This window comes from Cetorhinus maximus, chromosome 5, assembly GCF_964194155.1.
Source record: "Cetorhinus maximus chromosome 5, sCetMax3.hap1.1, whole genome shotgun sequence".
NCBI lineage: Eukaryota > Metazoa > Chordata > Chondrichthyes > Lamniformes > Cetorhinidae > Cetorhinus > Cetorhinus maximus.
The window spans coordinates 40,548,530-40,566,886 of record NC_135883.1 but is presented as its reverse complement, the minus strand read 5'-3'; the positions used below and the strand labels follow the sequence as shown (position 1 = coordinate 40,566,886).

At 53.4% G+C, this 18,357-nt stretch overlaps 2 protein-coding genes across 5 annotated transcripts in view; one reads left to right on the top strand and one right to left on the bottom strand.

Annotated features, from left to right (window-relative positions):
• The window catches only part of prim2 (DNA primase subunit 2), a 212,115-nt gene extending 203,505 nt beyond the window's left edge, over positions 1-8,610 (bottom strand). For all 4 annotated transcript variants that reach the window (XM_078541831.1, XM_078541833.1, XM_078541832.1 and 1 more), the window contains exons 1-4: positions 8,391-8,610; positions 6,054-6,157; positions 4,014-4,102; positions 467-584 (exon numbers count right to left, since the gene is read on the bottom strand). In XM_078541831.1, the coding sequence (XP_078397957.1) occupies positions 467-584; positions 4,014-4,102; positions 6,054-6,157; positions 8,391-8,538 (459 nt within the window). In that variant the 5' untranslated portion in view covers positions 8,539-8,610. The remainder of the gene's footprint in view (positions 1-466; positions 585-4,013; positions 4,103-6,053; positions 6,158-8,390) is intronic.
• A 6,778-nt stretch (positions 8,611-15,388) lies between these two features.
• The window catches only part of rab23 (RAB23, member RAS oncogene family), a 46,071-nt gene continuing 43,102 nt past the window's right edge, over positions 15,389-18,357 (top strand). Inside the window, exon 1 of the mRNA XM_078541792.1 lies at positions 15,389-15,467. The gene's annotated coding sequence lies outside the window, so the exon portion shown is untranslated. The remainder of the gene's footprint in view (positions 15,468-18,357) is intronic.

Sequence of the window (18,357 nt, the reverse complement as noted above, 5' to 3'; positions counted from 1 at the left end):
AGAATGTCCTCCACTCTCACCATAAAGCTTGCGGGGGGTAGGGGGAGTGGAGGAGGAGGAGGAGAGAGTGGGGATGAGGGTGGAGGGACAAGGTTAAACAAACTACAACAGTATTCCGGATACGGGTAAAATCAGTCCATTAAATCAGAAGGGATGATTGAGAGATTGCATGAGAGGCAACAGACAAATAATCACCAAAAAAAAATTTAAAGGTTCTTGTGCCCAAGAGAGTAACAGATGCAGAAATGTAGAAATGCTGGCAGGGGTAGATAAGAAAAGTAAAGAGGGCGGTTCAAGTGATTGGGACGAATGGCCTGTTTCTGTATATCCTATGTAATCCCATATGCTTCCATGTTGTGGAATTATGGTTCAAATAAATCACAATTCTCTTACAAGAACTAGAGAAGTAGAAGTTGAATTTTGAGAGCGTGCGTACATAAGTGCACAAGGCAGACCGTCTACTCACAGTTTGATACTCCAACTTATTGTGCTTGAGAAATTCTTGCTGTTTGTCCAGCAGCTCATTGAATCGGAAACGGAAAAAGTCCAGCTCCTGCTGGATAAACCATCGTCTCAGCTCTTCCCTGGGGCAGCGACGTACAGGAGAGAAAAGCAAAAAGACTGTTAACTTTATGATCGCACTCTGAAGGTCAGGTTTCAAGTAATCAACCCTGCACAACAGATTGGAACAGCTTCATCAGAAGCACTCCTCCCAGAGGCTCAGGAAAATAGTAAATAAGGAAACAATGCACGCGTTTTAGTGGCCACTGGAGGTCTGCAAATTGAGCGAGAGCAAAAATGTCTATGGAATTCAGCAGTTGAGCTTCTGTTAGGATTCATTCCCACCTACTGGGCAGCATCATTTACTTTACAATCTATGATGTGATATTTAAAGTTCCACACTGCAAATGAAACAATGCCTACTGAAGCACCAGTGAGACACAGTTCACATCGCACTCAAAGCAAAGCAGCAGCTCGGCAGTTCACCATGAGGCACCAGCATCGCACAAGCAAAACTGTACGGGCTCCTCACTTTGCTGGAGGCAGTGGCAGCTGCCCCTAGATTTGAGGTGAACACCTACTGAGGGTCACAGGTTTTTGTCATGGGTCTTCATGTGACTGAACAGGGCGATTCTCAGCCCACAGATCTTTGGACACATGGGACAGGACGTCCCATGAGGTAATCGGATCTGGAGACCAAGATTTGCTTTCTTTTCTTTCCTTTTCTGCTGCCGCTTTGCTTCATCATTAAGATGTTGCGACTCAAAGCGTGATGGAGCTTGTCGGACAGGTTGTTGCCATTTTGAATGATTGGTAACAAGCACCTCCCAATCATTAATGTTAATGTTGCCTGGCTTTAAGGAGAGCTTCAGTGTGTGTTTGAAATGGTTTTTTTTCCCCTGGCCAATTGAGAGTTTAGAAAACAGGGGAGATGCTTTTCAGCCATCCGGACACAGTGTCTAGTCAATTGAGGTTAATTTTCCTGAATACTTGTGGAGAAGTAAGACACTAGCATTTGTTTGACAATCCTCCCATTGAATCCAGAGGATGTGGCAGAGGTATGCTGATGGAATTTCCCTGGAGCTCTAATGTGTCAGTGATGCACAGTCTAGGTCTCGCTGCAGTACAGGAGTGTGGCAACGACGACTACTCTGTACGCTAGGACTTTTGTTGACTTGCAGAGGTCTTTGTTATCAAACACGCGCTGCCATGGTTTGTAGAAGGCTGAGCTGGCGCAGCTAATCTGGTGTTGGGTCTTCTCATCAATGGCAGCCTCTTTAAGGAGATGGCTGCCAAGGTAAGAGAAGTGCTCAACATATTCCAGAGTCTCGCCTTCAACATAACATACGTGAAGTGAAATATTTGGCTGACCAGTTGTGGGTTAATACGAGTTCTGTTTTGGCAACACTGTAAATAGTGTGGGAGCTATCACACAGCGTTGCTCGACCCTGGTTCCCATTGTGAAGGTGTCTGCTTCAGATCTCCCACTCGAGAGTTGCAATCACATCATCATGAAGCAATTGTAGGATTGTGATGAAGTTTCTTGAACATCCAAATCTTTGAAGCACAATCTGCAGAGCCTCATGGTTTACTGAGTCAAGTGCTTTGCTCAGGTCGATGGATATAATGAAAAGTTCCTGGTGTTCGCGACATTTTTCTTTGATTTGTCTGGCACCAAAGACCAGAGGTTCCTCTGGATGGTCCAAAGCCACACCATCTCTCTAGGGGGGTTTCCTCAGCCACAGGAATCAGGCAGTTCAGGAAATGGGTGTCAGGATTTGCCCTGCAATGGGAAAAACCTCAACAGTTCCCACAGCACGATTTATCTCCCTGCTTGAAGATAGTTACAACTGTCGCATTCTTGAAGTCAGGGGTTAGGGTGGGTGGGGAGAGGGGAAGGTGGTGTGGAAGCTTCTTTCTCCTCCCAAATCCATAGGATGAGTCCATGGAGTCTTGATGTGAGCCACGGCACACCAAAGGTACACAAGCAAGATTGTACGGGCTTAGGTGGAGGAGACTCACAATGAAGCAATTACTATGAGGGAGCTCGATGTGGGAAGAAGTCACTGAATCTTGCACCACCTGAGAGTAAGGTTCAGCATTTCAGTGCAGCAAAGTGGGTGGGGCATTGTAGTATGCTGATACATTGACACATGCTGTGCAATGGAGGGACAACATACAAAAGTGGATTGACATTAAGTGCCCCCCCCCCCACCTCGCACCAACCCCCTCTTCCTCAGCAACAATAAAGCACCTCGAACATAGCAAAGGTCCCAAGGTGCTTCGCAGGGGTGGTTATCAAACAAAATTTGACAGAGCCACATGAGATATTAGGGCAGTAACCAAAAGCTTGGTCAGGAGAGAGGTTTTAAGGGGGAGACAATTTGAGAGTCAGCGAGGTTTAGGGAGGGAATTCCGGAGCTCAGGGGCTAAGCTGAAGGCCAATGGCAGAGCAATGAAAATCAGGGATGCACAAAAGGCCAGAATTGGAGTAGTGCAGCGCTCTCAGACGGTTGAGGAACTGGAGGAGATTGCAGAAGTAGAGAGGGCTGAGGTCATGGAGGGGTTTGAAAACAAGGATGAGACTTTTAGAAGTCGGAAGATTGCTTAACTGAGGCCCAACATAAGTCAGCTATCGGTGAATGGGGCTTGGTGCAAGTTGGGACAGAGGCAGAGTTTTGGATGAGCTCCAGTTTACTGAGTGACGTGGGTGAAGATTGGGCAAGGGATGTCTGCCCATGACAACAGCAGCACATGCATGGGAACACCACCACCTGGAGGTTCCCCTCCAAGCCACACACCATCCTGACTTATTAATATATTGCCGTTCCTTCACTGTCGCTGGGTCAAAATCCTGGAACTCCCTCCCTAACAGCACTTTGGGGGTACCTACACCACATGACTACAGCAGTTCAAGGCGGCAGCTCCCCACCACCAAGGGCAATTAAGGATGGGCAAGAAATGCTGGCCTAGCCAGTGATGTCCACATCCCATGAGTGAATAAAATAAAACTATGCAAATTTCACAACATATAACATACATTTTTTTTTTAAAATCAGGTCCCAGCACCTCCGGTGTCTGCAAACCACACATGTCCAATCGTTGTCTTGATTTAAATTTAAAACTCACCTACAGTAAAAGACGGACCACCGAACAACTGCAGATAAAACCATGCATTCTTACAATGTGATCCCATAACACCCTCTGGTGGTTATCCTCTGGTGGTTATCTACCTTACACTCGATTTTGTTTCAACCAAAAAGCCACAAAGCTTGAGTTTCTTTTCTGTGAATACTTTGTGTAATGCTCTTTTGTGTAAATTTATTACAATGGACTATCAAGGGAAGGTTATTATCCCTGTGTACTGAATTTAAACATAAAGTATTTAGAACTTAAAGGTGGAATTGCAAGAGCCTCCATATTCTTCAAACACTAAAAGCATTGTACGGTTTTCAGAAGATCACTTTAAGCAAGTTTTGCAGACTTTACTTGAAAGTATGTGCCGTACTTACGACTGGCAGTAAGCAAGACGCAGTATGAAATGAGAGATGTGATCTTTCCTCCTTATTTCATAATCATCTAGCTTCTCTTCACTTGAAACCTGGGAGGAAAGCGAGGAAAGAAAAGGATCTTTTTAAAGTTAGTCAGTCACAAAGTAAAACAGCGCAATTATACGAAGATCACAAAACAACATGGGCAGCTAGAGGGAATGGGCAGATTTACAATGGGAATGAAGATAATGTTTGCAAGATGGGTCAATTAGTAAGAACGTATAATTATATTTAGAATCGAAGGATTGTTCTTAGAGCAGAGAAAACAAGAGAAAATTTATCAGTGATGTTCAAAATTAGCAAGTGTTTTGATAGAGTAAACAAGGTTAAACTTCCCACTGGGAGAAGTACAGGTAACCAGATTTGAAATTGGCAAAAGAACCAGAGCAAAGGGAATTCTTTTTTTTTTAAATAAAAAACTTATGATTTGAAATGTGCTGCCTGAAAGGTTTGTGGAATCAGATTCAATAACAACTTTCAAATGGGAATTGAAAGTACTTCAAGTGGAAAGAGTTGCAGGACTATAGGAAAAGTGTAGAGGACTAATTGGATATTTCTCCCAAAGAGTCGGCAAAAGCACAGTGGGCCAGCTGGCTTCCTTCCATGCTGGGCTCTGCTTTTCCACCCGCCCCACCCACCCCATGGCACCCGCAAGCAGCCAGCTGCAGATCCGGTCTGGAGCGAGGCTGAGTGGCTGCTCCCCTAGGCTCTGCTCCCAGCCTCGTTACTAGCAGGGATTTTTCAGGCCAACATTCTTCCCCTCCTGGCTCTGACTGCGTTGGAGGCAGTGGCAGCTAAGCGGAGGTGGACTGTTCAGAAGATAAAATTAAAAGGGCAGAATTCCATTATCCAAATGGTGGAATTCTGCCAAACGATGGGAATTTCTCATCCCTGCTCTTTATCCAGAGAGTGGCGAGAACATGGAATGCGCTAACGTAGGGAGTGGTTCAGGTGAATAGCGTATAAGCATTTAAGGGGAAGCTGGATAAACACAAGAGGAAGAAAGGATATGCTGATAGGGTTACAGAGCAACAAAAGAACTGACGATAGGGTGATAGCGCTGATGAAGAGGTGTGACAGGCAGCTCCAGGTGATATTAATTTTTTAGGCTGCAGGGATTTTGCATTATGATCTGATCATTCTGTAACCTGGATCTAGGGAGAAAATTCTCGATCGGCTATTTGCCCCTAACTCTCACTGAATCAGTTAGTGAGTCACAGTGACTATTCCCACTGGTCATTTCAGATTGAAGCTTTTGCTCACCCAGCCTAATATCTCATGTGGCTCGGTGTCAAACTCTGTTCGGTGTTATTCCTGTAAAGCACTAACTGTGGGTTATTTTAGCAAGTTAAAGTCACTAGATAAATACAAGTGATCATAACTAAAGCTCATCAATATGACAAGTGAAAAGCTGAAAAAAATGTGAAAAGGTACAGAGAACAGGAGGGAAGTGGGACTGATTGGACAGCTCTTTCAGAAACATTGGACTTAGGAGGAGTGGGCCATTCGGCCCTTCAATCCTGCTCTTCCATTCAATAAGATCATGGCTGATCTGATTATGGTCTCAACTCGACTTTCCTGTCTGCCATAACCCTTGACTCCGTCGTCTATCAAAAATCTGTCCAACTCAGAACTCAACGTGCTAATGGTCCTCAGAGAGAAAAAAATTTCTGCTCATCTCCATCTTAAACTGTGTCTCCTAGCTCTAGTATTGCCCGCAAACGGAAACGTCCTCCTGATATACAACCTATGAAGTCCCCTCAGGATCTTCTATATTTCAGTAAGATCACCTCGCATTCGTCTAAACTCCAATGAGTACAGACGCACCCAACCTGTTTGACCTTTCCTCATAAGAAAAGCTGGCACATTGGGCTGAATGGCCTCTTCCAAGGTGAGAGCTTTGTGATTTTACTGAACAGTTCAGAGACAGCCAGGGATGAAATACTGGAGACAACGGTACTGATTAAATAAAAATACAATTAACACAATGTCAAGGCTTACTCTGTAGGGAAACTTCAGCTTTCGAAGCTCAATTTCCAGCTTCTTGTTATAAGGTTCTGATGCCCTGATGTAGCTAACGCCAATAGTTTCTATACTCTTGAGAACTAGGAGAGAGAAAAATAATAACTGCTTTATTTAAATTATTTAAGCAGCTTTAGCTCCAACGCACGATAGATTTTGAAAGTTTTTGGGGTTCCAACAAAACCAGGCGAGAAACAACTTTCAAATGGGAATTGAAATGTACTTAAAGTGGAAAGAGTTGCAGGACTATCGGAAAAGTGTAGGGGACTAATTGGAAATTTCTCCCAAAAAGTCGGCAAAGGTACAATGGGCCAGCCGGCTTCCTTCCATGTTGGGCTCTGCTTTTTCACCCGCCCTACCCACCCCATGGCACCCCCAAGCAGCCAGCTGCAGAACCAGTCTGGAGCGAGGCTGAGTGGCTGCTCCCAGCCTTGTTACTAGCAGAGATTTTTCAGGCCAAGACACTTCCCCTCCCGGCTCTGACTGCGTTGGAGGCGGTGGCGGCTAAGGGGAGGTGGACTGTTCAGAAGATAAAATTTAAAGGGCAGAATTCCATTATCCAAATGTTGGAATTCTGCCAAACAACAGAAATATCTCATTCTTGCTCTTTACCCAGAGGGTGGCGAAAACATGGAACGTGCTAACGTAGGCAGTGGCTGAGGTGAATAGCATAGAAGCTAAAAATCAGGCAAACCACACCTGCCACCACTGTCAACGAATCTCAGCTAGAACACAAACACTGTCTGGGAGGAGATTTTCGTCTGATAGATTTAAGCTGGATTCAGGCCCTGCTGCAAAGGTAGATGCTGCAATTACGAGACAACAGCTTGGTCAATTCGAATGGTCCTTAAGGACGCTCGTATAGCACAGCATTTTCATTGGACCATAAGCTGCTGCGAATGGATATGCTATGGAACAAACACACTTATTCCAGCATACTTCAATGTTATTTGATGATCACCTAATATTCTCTCCCCAACACGAGTGACAGGCCTGTAACCACCTGTATTGCAGCTTTCCAAATTTAGGACAAAGTCCAAATTTAGGACAAAGTCAATAATTCTCCATGATTGTCAAGTGGTGTCCTCCAGTGACCCCCTCTCCTCCCCCACTGACCACCCACCTCCAGACTCAACTCACCCCCTCGGCCCTCCACTGATCTCGCACACCTACCCCAGACACCCCTCCCCTACCCCCAACTCATGACCTCTCCCCCTCCACTCACCCCCTCAGGCACCCCCCCTCCCCTACCCACAACTCACCCCTCCCCACCACCCACCACACCCCTACCCACACTGACTCCTCATTCCCCCAACTACACCTCCACCGTCTCCCCTCTCCCCCTGCCCACACATCCCCCTATCCCCGACTGACACCTTCTCCCCCTACCTCCACTGAACCCCACACCGACCCAACACCCATGATCTCTCTACCCTACACTAAACTCCCAACTGACCCCCTCGCTCCCAACTCCTCACACTCACCCCACCTCTCCCCCAACCTCCTCCCACTGAACCCCTTCTACCCCTAGCCCCCACCCACTGACCTCCCCTCTACTCCTAATCCTTCCCATTGATCGCCCTCTACCTCAAACCCTCCCCCCAATTTGCCCCCACTGACCCCCAGCCCCCAAGGACCTCAGCTCTCCTCCCACTGACACACCCCTCTCAGCCCCTCCACTAACTCCGCCCCCTCTCCTCCGACCACCACCTCCCCTCCCCCACTCCCCACCCTGCCTCCCCGAGCCCCCCCCCTCCGACCCCCCCCCCACCCTCCGACCCCCCCCCCCCCACCCTCCGACCCCCCCCCCCCCACCCTCCGCCCCCCCCCCGCACCCTCCGCCCCCCCCAACCCCCCCCCACCCTCCGACCCCCCCCCCACCCTCCGACCCCCCCCCACCCCCCACCCTCCGACCCCCCCCCCACCCTCCGACCCCCCCCCTCCCTCCGACCCCCCCTGACCCCCTCCCTCCGACTCCCCCATCTGACCCTCTCCCTCCGACTCCCCCCTCCCCCTCAGACCCCCCCTCTCTCCCTCAGACCCGTCCCTCTCTCCCACCCCTGTCCCCCCTCTCCCACCCCCGTTCCCCCTCTCCCTCCCTCCGACCCCCCTCTCCCACCTCCGTCCCACCTTCCTCTCCCCTCTCCCCGACCCCCCCTCTCCCCGACCCCCCCCTCTCTCCGACCCCCCCTCTCTCCGACCCCCCCTCTCTCCGACCCCCCCCTCTCTCCGACCCCCCCCTCTCTCCGACCCCCCCCTCTCTCCGACCCCCCCTCTCTCCGACCCCCCGACCCTCTCTGCTCCGGCCTGTCTTACGCTTCAGCCTCTCCACTGCGAAGCTCTCGAAATCCTGCAGTGAGATGTTTTCGGTCGGCGGCTGCTCATAGAACTGGACGGGGAACGGGTAGATTTCGGCCAAGGGGGAGCACCGCAGGCGGCGATTACTATTCCGGGAAAACTGCATCTCTGTCCCCACCGGGCCTAAGGCTGCGCTGCCGGCGGCACTCAGCAACCCAAACTCAGGGAGCCGCAAACTCCCGCCACCGGACAGCCAATCACAGCCCTGCCAGGAAGACGCGTACTGCTATTAGCTGGCTCCTGACCGGCACAACCAAGGCGGGGACGAGGTGGGTGGGAGAGACTCATACACCCATTGACCTAGGCCCACCAATCAGGATGCGCCCAGGCAATCTCACCATTCCATTTGGCGGCTCACCACCTATGTAGCCAATCACTTCGCACTCTCGAAAACTCATCCTCACATTGGCCTGCACCCATCACCCGCACATCCAATCAGAATGTAGGCAAGTAGCTCAAACCCCGCCCACTGGTCAGGCTGTCAGGGCAACGCCACCTGGCGACAGGATGACTCAATGACTGACGAGCAATACAGCTCCATCTCCTGGTCAAAGACTTCTTTTATTCTTTAAACACTCCTTTCAAGTGAAGCAGCATTTCACTTGCACTTCCCTCGATTTAGGCTACTACATTCGCTGTTCCCAATGCGGTTTCCTCTTCATTGGAGAGACCAAACGCAGACTGGGTGACCGCTTTGTGGAACACCTTCGGTCTGTCCGCAAGCATGACCCAGACCTCCCTGTCGCTTGCCATTTCAACACTCCACCCTGCTCCCATGCCCACATGTCCGTCCTTGACCTGCTGCAATGTTCCAGTGAAGCTCAACGCAAACTGGAGGAACAGCACCTCATCTTCCGACTAGGCACTTTACAGCCTTCCGGACTGAATATTGAGTTCAACAACTTTAGATCATGAACTCTCTCCTCCATCCCCACCCCCTTTCCGATCCCCCCTTTTCCAATAATTTATATAGATTTTTCTTTTCCCACCTATTTCCATTATTTTTAAATGTATTTCCATCCATTGTTTTATCTCTACCTTTTAGCCTATTTCAATTCCCCCCCACCCCACCCCCACTAGGGCTATCTGTCCCTTGCTCGTCCTGCTTTCTACCCTTAATGTCCCCATTAGCACATTTCTTAGCTAATATCACCACTGTCCTTTTGTCTATGACATCTTTTGGCAATCTCCACCTATCACTGGCCCTCTATCCAGCTCTACCTGTCCCGCCCCCGCCCCCCCTTAAACCAGCTTATATTTCACCTCTTTTCTATTTTTCCTTAGTTCTGTTGAAGAGTCATTCGGACTCGAAACGTTAACTGTATTCCTCTCCGCAGATGCTGTCATACCTGCTGAGTTTTTCCAGGTATTTTTGTTTTTGTTCTAGATTTCCAGCATCCGCAGTATTTTGCTTTTATCTTCTTTTATTCTTTATGGGATGAGAACGTTGTTGGATATCCCTAATTGCCCTTGAGAGTTGCCTCCTTGAACTGCTGCAGTTGATGTGGTGTTGGCACACCCACAGTAGGAAGGGAGATCCAGGATTTTGACCCAGTGACAGTGAAGGAATGGCGATATATTTCCAAGTCAGGATGATGAGTGGCTTGGAGGGAAACTTCCAGGTGGTGGTGTTCCCATCTATCTGCTGCCCTAGTCTTTCTGGATGGGAGCAGTCGCGGTTTGGAAGGTGCTGTCGAAGGAGCCTTGGTAAATTCTGCAGTGCACTTTGTAGATGGTATACACTGCTGCCCCTGTATGTCGGTGTGGAGGGAGTGAATGTTGAAGGTGCTAGATGGGGTGCCAATCAAGCGGGCTGCTTTGTCCTCAACAGTGTCAAGCTTCTTCAGTGTTGTGGGAGCTGCACTCATCCAGGCAAGTGAAGAGTATTCCATCACACTCTTGGCTTGTACCTTGTAGATGGTGGACAGGCTTTGAGGAGTCAAGAGGTGAGTTACTCATCGCAGAGGAGGAGGCAATCATCACGGGGAGGTGAAGGCGTATTGGTATTGTTGCTGGACTAGTATTCCAGACACCCAGAGTAATACTCTGGCAACCCAGGTTCGAATCCCGCCACAGCAGATGGTGGAATTTGAAATCAAAAGTCTAATGATGAGTATGGAACCATTGTCGATTGTCACAAAAACCAATCTGATTCACTAATGTCCTTTCAGGAAGGAAGTCTGTCATCCTTACCTGGTCTGGCCTACATGAGACTCCAGACCCACAGCAATGTGGAGGTTGACTCTTAAATGCCCGCTGAAATGGCCTAGCAAGCTACTCAATTGTAACAAAGTCACAAAAAAGGAATGAAAATGGACGGATCACCTGGCATCCGGCTAGGCACCAGAAACGACAACGGCAATCGCAGTCTTGTTGACCCTGCAAAGTCCCCCTTACTAACATCTAAGGCCTAGTGCCAAAATTGGGAGAGCTGTCTCATAGACTAGTCAAGCAACAGCCTGACATGGTCATACTCATGGAATCATATCTTACAGATAATGTCCCAGATTCCACCATCACCATCCCTGGGTTTATCCTATCCCACCAGCAGAGCAGACCCAGCAGAGATGGTAGCACAGTGGTATACAGTCAGGGGGGGAGTTGCCCTGGGAGTCCTCAACAGTGACTCCAGACCCTATGAAGTCTCATGGCATCAGGTCAAATATGGGCAAGGAAACCTCCTGCTGATTACCACATACTGCCCTCCCTCAGCTGATGAATCAGCGTTGAACATCACTTGGAGGAAGCACTGAAGGTGACAAGGGCACAGAATGTACTCTGGGTGGGGGACTTCAATTTTCATCAACAAGAGTGACTTGGTAACACCACTACTGACCAAACTAGCTGAGTCCAAAATGACACAGCTGCTAAACTGGGTCTACGGCAGGTGGTGAGGGAGCCAACAAGAAGGAAAAACATACTTGATCTTATCCTCAGCAACCTGCCTGCCGCAGATGCATCTGCCCGTGTCAGTATTGGAAGGAGTGACCACTGCACAGTTGTTGTGGAGACGAAGTCCCGCCTTCACGTTGAGGATACCCTCCATTGTGTTGTGTGACACTACCGCTGTTTTAAATGGGATAGATTTCGAACAGATCTAGCAACCCAAGACTGAGCGTCCATGAGTCACTGTGGGCCATCACCAGCAGCGGCAGAATTGTACCCGAACACAATCTGTAACCTCATGGCCCAGCATATCCCCCATTCTCCCATTCCCATCAAGCCAGGGCATCAACCCTGGTTCAATGAAGAGTGCAGAAGGGCATGCCAGGAACAGCACCAGGCATACCTAAAAATGAGGTGTCAACCTGGTGAAGCTACAGCACAGGACTACTTGGATGCCAAACAGCATAAGCAGCAAGTGATAGACAGAGCTAAGTGATTGCACAACCAACAAATCAGATCTCAGCTGTGCAGTCCTGCCACTTCCAGTTGTGAATGGTGATGGACAATTAAAAAACTCACTGGAGGAGGAGGGTCTACAAATATCCCCATCCTGAAAGATGGAGTAGCCCAGCACACCAGTGCAAAAGATAAGGCTGAAGCATTCGTAACAATCTTCAGCTAGAAGTACCGAGTGGATGATCCATCTCGCCTACCTCCAGAGGTCCCCAGCATCACAGATCCCAGTCTTCAGCCAATTAGATTCACTCCATGTGATATCAAGAACCAGCTGAAGGCACTGGATACTGCAAAGGCTATGAGACCTGACAATATTCCGGCATTAGTACTGAAGACTTGTGCTCCAGAACTTGCCGCACCCCCAGCCAAGCTGCTCCAGTACAGCTACAACACTGGCATCTATCTGGCTATGTAGAAAATTGCCCAGGCATGTCCTGTGCACAAAAAGCAGGACAAATCCAACCTGACCAATTACCGTCCCATCAGTCCACTCTCAGTCATCCGTAAAGTAAAAGTGAAAGTGACTGCCCTTGACATCAAGGCAGCATTTGACAGAGTGTGGCATCAAGGAGCCCTAGCAAAACTGGAGTCAATGGGAATCCAAGGGGAAAACTCTCCGCTAGTTGGAGTCATACCTAGCACAAAGGAAGATGGTTGTGGTTGTTGGAGGTCAGCCATCTCAGCTCCCGGACATCACTGCAGGAGTTCCTCAGGGTAGAGTCCTTGGCCCAACCATCTTCAGCTGCTTCATCAATGACCTTCCTTCCATCATAAAGTCAGAAGCGGGAATGTTCGCTGATGATTGCACAATGTTCAGCACCATTCGTGACTCTTCAGATCCTGAAGCAGTCCATGTCCAAATGCAGCTAGACCTGGACAATATCCAGACTTGGACTGACAAGTGGCAAGTAATATTTGCGCCACACAAGTGTCAGGCAATGACCATCTCCAACAAGAGAGAATCCAACCATTGCCCTTGATGTTCAATGGCATTACCATCACTGAATCGCCCACTATCAACATCCTGGGGGTTACCATTGACCAGAAACTGAACTGGACTAGCCATATAAATACTGTGGCCACAACAGCAGGTCAGAGGCTAGGATTCATGTGATGAGTAACTCACTTCCTGAATCCCCAAAGCCTGTCCACCATCAACAAGGCACAAGTCAGGAGTGTGATGGAATACTCCCCACTTGCCTGGATGAATGCAGCTCCCACGACACTCAAGAAGCTTGACACCGTCTAGGACAATGCAGTCCGCTTGATTGACACCACATCCACAAACATTCACTCCCTCCACCAGTGACACATAGTAGCAGCAGTGTGTACCATCTACAAGATGCACTGCAGGAATTCACCAAGGCTCCTTCAACAGCATCTTCCAAACCCATGACCACTACCACCTAGAAGGACAAGGGCAGCAGAAAGATGAGAACACCACCATCCTGACTTGGAAATATATCACCATTCCTTCATTGTCGCTGGGTCAAAATCCTAGAACTCCCTTCCTAACAGCACTGTGGGTGTACCTACACCACATGGACTGCAGCAGTTCAAGAGGGCAGCTCACCATCACCTTTTCAGGGCAACTAGGCTTGTGCAATAAATGCTGGCCCAGCCTGCAAAACCCACATACTGTGAATGAATAAATAAAATAGAATTCCCAGCCTCTTACCTGCTTTTGTAGCCACATTATTTATATGGCTGCTCCAGTTACCTTCATTGTGAATGGAAATTCCCAGGATATTGATGGTGGGAGTTCAGTAATGGTAATGTTGTTGCATATCAAAGTAACATGGTTAGACACTGCCTTGTTTGAGGTGGTATTGCCTGACAGTTGTGTGGCATGATTCTAATCATTGCCATAATCCACCCAAGGCAGAATGTTAGCCATGCCTTGTTGCATGTGGGCACAGACTAAGAAAAGGGTTGCATGATTATGAACATTTCATTAGAACATAAGAAATAAGAGCAGAAGTATGCCATTCAGCCCTCAAGCCTGCCCTGCCATTCAATAAGATCATGGCTGACCTGCCCCAGGCTTCAACTCCTCTTTTGTGCCAGCTCCTCAACTCCCTGCTATTTCAAAAATCTAACACCTCTTTAATTGCTCTCAGTGATCTAGCCTTCAAAACTCTCTGGGATGGCGAATTCCAGACATTCACTACCCTCAGACAGAAGAAATTTCAGTTTTAAATGAGTGCCCCCTTATTCTGTAACTATGACCCCTAGTTTGAGATTCCCCCACTAGTGGAAACATCTTCTCAACATCCACCCTGTCAAGCCCCCTCAGAATCTTGTATATTTCAATAAGATCACCCCTCATTCTTCTAAACTCTAATAAATGAAGGCCTAATATGTTTCGCCGTTCTTGATAAGTCAACCCCTTCATCCCAGGATCAGCCCAGTGAATCTCTTTCGAACTGCCTCCAATGCTAATAAATCCTTTCTTAAATAAGGGGACCAAAACTGTACACAGTACTCCAGGTGCAGCCTCACCAACGCCCTGTACAGTTGTAGCAAAGCTTTCCTATTTTTAAACTTCAACCCCCTAGCAATACAGGCCAAAATTCTATTTGCCTTCTTAATTACTTGCTGCACCTGCATGGTAACTTTTTGTGTTTCATGCACAAGAACACCCAGATTCCTCTGTGCTGCACTTTTTTAGAGTCTCTCTCTCCAGTTAAATAATAGTCTGACTTTTGATTCTTCCTACCAAAGTGCATGACCTCACACATTCCTACATTAAGCTCCATCTGCCAAGTTTTTTGCCCACTCACTCAACCTATCTATATCCCCTTGCAGATTCCTTACGTCCTCATCACAACATGCCCTCCCACCTATTTTTGTATCATCAGCAAATTTGGTAATATTACACTCTGCCCCCTCCTCCAAGTCAGTAATGTAGATAGTAAATAATTGGGAACCTTTCAGCACACAAATATCTATAATAACTGCAAAGACAAGCATAGTTGGGATGTGTGAGTTATGCAATGATTCCCACCCCCAGCCCATATTATCAGCTACAATTTGTTTGCAGTCAGTGGGCTAAGTGAATTACAATTGATGTAGCATGTGTCAGTTTTATCGCGAGGGTGTGAGTATTAGCATATGCGCCATGACATCAATGGCAAAAATATGCTGGCTCTTGTGACAAACATTCTTTTCGTTTGCATTGGAAAGTACATGAGAAAAAAACTGGAGAGAAGGGGAACAGTTTAAGGCACACCCTTAACCCTGGCTGACTGTAAAATCCATGGAAAAAATTATTGATGATTAAAAAGTGAAAAAGTGCAATCAATCCACAGAGTCAGAATGCAAAGCTGTTCCTATGCTTTGTGGAGCAGTAACCAAGATATTGGAAAGCCCATCAATTTTAATTTCCTAAATGAGCTGAGTTGTAACAAACCCAATCAAATTCCTCTCTCTTTGCAAAGAGCTAGTAGAGGGTGAGTGCCGTGCTGGCGCATGCTCAGTAGGGGCGCCCTCACCCTGCTGCGCTCGCGGGGTGCCGGCAGGGCCGGCCATCGTCACGGTGCTGGCAGTTCCGCTTCCGGCAGTTGTCACGGGTTACCGGAGCTGAGCGGGTGGATCCGATCGTGGAGAGAAGAGGAGAGATGGTGGAGCGGAGTGAGTGTGTGTGAGAGAAAGAGGGAGGTTATTCCGCCCGCCCGTGGTCAGGGTGCCCCTCCCCTCCACCCCCGGTCAGGGTGCCCCCCTCCACCACACCGCCCAACCACTCCGCCCGTGGTCAGGGTGCCCCCCGCCCTCCCTTCCCCTCCCTTCCCCTCCCCTCCGCCCTCCCTTCCCCTCCCCTCCGCCCGTGGTCAGGGTGCCCCCTCCCCTCCCCTCCGCCCGTGGTCAGGGTGCCCCCCCCTCCCCTCCCCTCCGCTCCCCTCCCCTCCGCTCCCCTCCCCTCCGCCCGTGGTCAGGGTGCCCCCCGCCCTCCCCTCCCTCCCCTCCCCTCCCCTCCCCTCCCCTCCCCTCCCCTCCCCTCCCCTCCCCTCCCCTCCCCTCCCCTCCGCCCGTGGTCAGGGTGCCCCCCGCCCTCCCCTCCCCTCCGCCCGTGGTCAGGTGCCCCCCGCCCTCCCCTCCCTCCGCCCGTGGTCAGGGTGCCCCCCGCCCTCCCCTCCCCTCCGCCCGTGGTCAGGGTGCCCCCCGCCCTCCCCTCCCCTCCGCCCGTGGTCAGGGTGCCCCCCGCCCTCCCCTCCCCTCCGCCCGTGGTCAGGGTGCCCCCCGCCCTCCCCTCCCCTCCGCCCGTGGTCAGGGTGCCCCCCGCCCTCCCCTCCCCTCCGCCCGTGGTCAGGGTGCCCCCCGCCCTCCCCTCCCCTCCGCCCGTGGTCAGGGTGCCCCCCGCCCTCCCCTCCCCTCCGCCCGTGGTCAGGGTGCCCCCCGCCCTCCCCTCCCCTCCGCCCGTGGTCAGGGTGCCCCCCGCCCTCCCCTCCCCTCCGCCCGTGGTCAGGGTGCCCCCCGCCCTCCCCTCCCCTCCGCCCGTGGTCAGGGTGCCCCCCGCCCTCCCCTCCCCTCCGCCCGTGGTCAGGGTGCCCCCCGCCCTCCCTCCCCTCCCCTCCGCCCGTGGTCAGGGTGCCCCCCGCCCTCCCCTCCCCTCCGCCCGTGGTCAGGGTGCCCCCGCCTCCCTCCCCTCCCCTCCCGCCCGTGGTCAGGGTGCCCCCCGCCTCCCCTCCCCTCCCCTCCGCCCGTGGTCAGGGTGCCCCCCGCCCTCCCCTCCCCTCCCCTCCGCCCGTGGTCAGGGTGCCCCCCGCCCTCCCCTCCCCTCCCCTCCGCCCGTGGTCAGGGTGCCCCCCGCCCTCCCCTCCCCTCCCCTCCGCCCGTGGTCAGGGTGCCCCCCGCCCTCCCCTCCCCTCCCCTCCGCCCGTGGTCAGGGTGCCCCCCGCCCTCCCCTCCCCTCCCCTCCGCCCGTGGTCAGGGTGCCCCCCGCCCTCCCCTCCCCTCCCCTCCGCCCGTGGTCAGGGTGCCCCCCGCCCTCCCCTCCCCTCCCCTCCGCCCGTGGTCAGGGTGCCCCCCGCCCTCCCCTCCCCTCCCCTCCGCCCGTGGTCAGGGTGCCCCCCGCCCTCCCCTCCCCCTCCCCTCCGCCCGTGGTCAGGGTGCCCCCCGCCCTCCCCTCCCCTCCCCTCCGCCCGTGGTCAGGGTGCCCCCCGCCCTCCCCTCCCCTCCCCTCGCCCGTGGTCAGGGTGCCCCCCGCCCTCCCCTCCCCTCCCCTCCCTCCGCCCGTGGTCAGGGTGCCCCCCGCCCTCCCCTCCCCTCCCCTCCGCCCGTGGTCAGGGTGCCCCCCGCCCTCCCCTCCCCCTCCCCTCCCCTCCGCCCGTGGTCAGGGTGCCCCCCGCCCTCCCCTCCCCTCCCCCCTCCGCCCGTGGTCAGGGTGCCCCCCGCCCTCCCCTCCCCTCCCCTCCGCCCGTGGTCAGGGTGCCCCCCCGCCCTCCCCTCCCCTCCCCTCCGCCCGTGGTCAGGGTGCCCCCCCGCCCTCCCCTCCCCTCCCCTCCCCTCCGCCCGTGGTCAGGGTGCCCCCCGCCCTCCCCTCCCCTCCCCTCCCCTCCGCCCGTGGTCAGGGTGCCCCCCGCCCTCCCCTCCCCTCCCCTCCCCTCCGCCCGTGGTCAGGGTGCCCCCCCGCCCTCCCCTCCCCTCCCCTCCCCTCCGCCCGTGGTCAGGGTGCCCCCCCGCCCTCCCCTCCCCTCCCCTCCCCTCCGCCCGTGGTCAGGGTGCCCCCCCGCCCTCCCCTCCCCTCCCCTCCCCTCCGCCCGTGGTCAGGGTGCCCCCCGCCCTCCCCTCCCCTCCCCTCCCCTCCGCCCGTGGTCAGGGTGCCCCCCCGCCCTCCCCTCCCCTCCCCTCCCCTCCGCCCGTGGTCAGGGTGCCCCCCCGCCCTCCCCTCCCCTCCCCTCCCCTCCGCCCGTGGTCAGGGTGCCCCCCCGCCCTCCCCTCCCCTCCCCTCCCCTCCGCCCGTGGTCAGGGTGCCCCCCCGCCCTCCCCTCCCCTCCCCTCCCCTCCGCCCGTGGTCAGGGTGCCCCCCCGCCCTCCCCTCCCCTCCCCTCCCCTCCGCCCGTGGTCAGGGTGCCCCCCCGCCCTCCCCTCCCCTCCCCTCCCCTCCGCCCGTGGTCAGGGTGCCCCCCCGCCCTCCCCTCCCCTCCCCTCCCCTCCGCCCGTGGTCAGGGTGCCCCCCCGCCCTCCCCTCCCCTCCCCTCCCCTCCGCCCGTGGTCAGGGTGCCCCCCCGCCCTCCCCTCCCCTCCCCTCCCCTCCGCCCGTGGTCAGGGTGCCCCCCCGCCCTCCCCTCCCCTCCCCTCCCCTCCGCCCGTGGTCAGGGTGCCCCCCGCCCTCCCCTCCCCTCCCCTCCCCTCCGCCCGTGGTCAGGGTGCCCCCCCGCCCTCCCCTCCCCTCCCCTCCCCTCCGCCCTGGTCAGGGTCCCCGCCCCCCTCCCGTCTGCCCCCGCCCTCCCCTCCCCTAGGGTGCCCCCCCGCCCTCCCCTCCCTCCCCCCCCCCGCCCGTGGTCAGGTGCCCCCCGCCCCC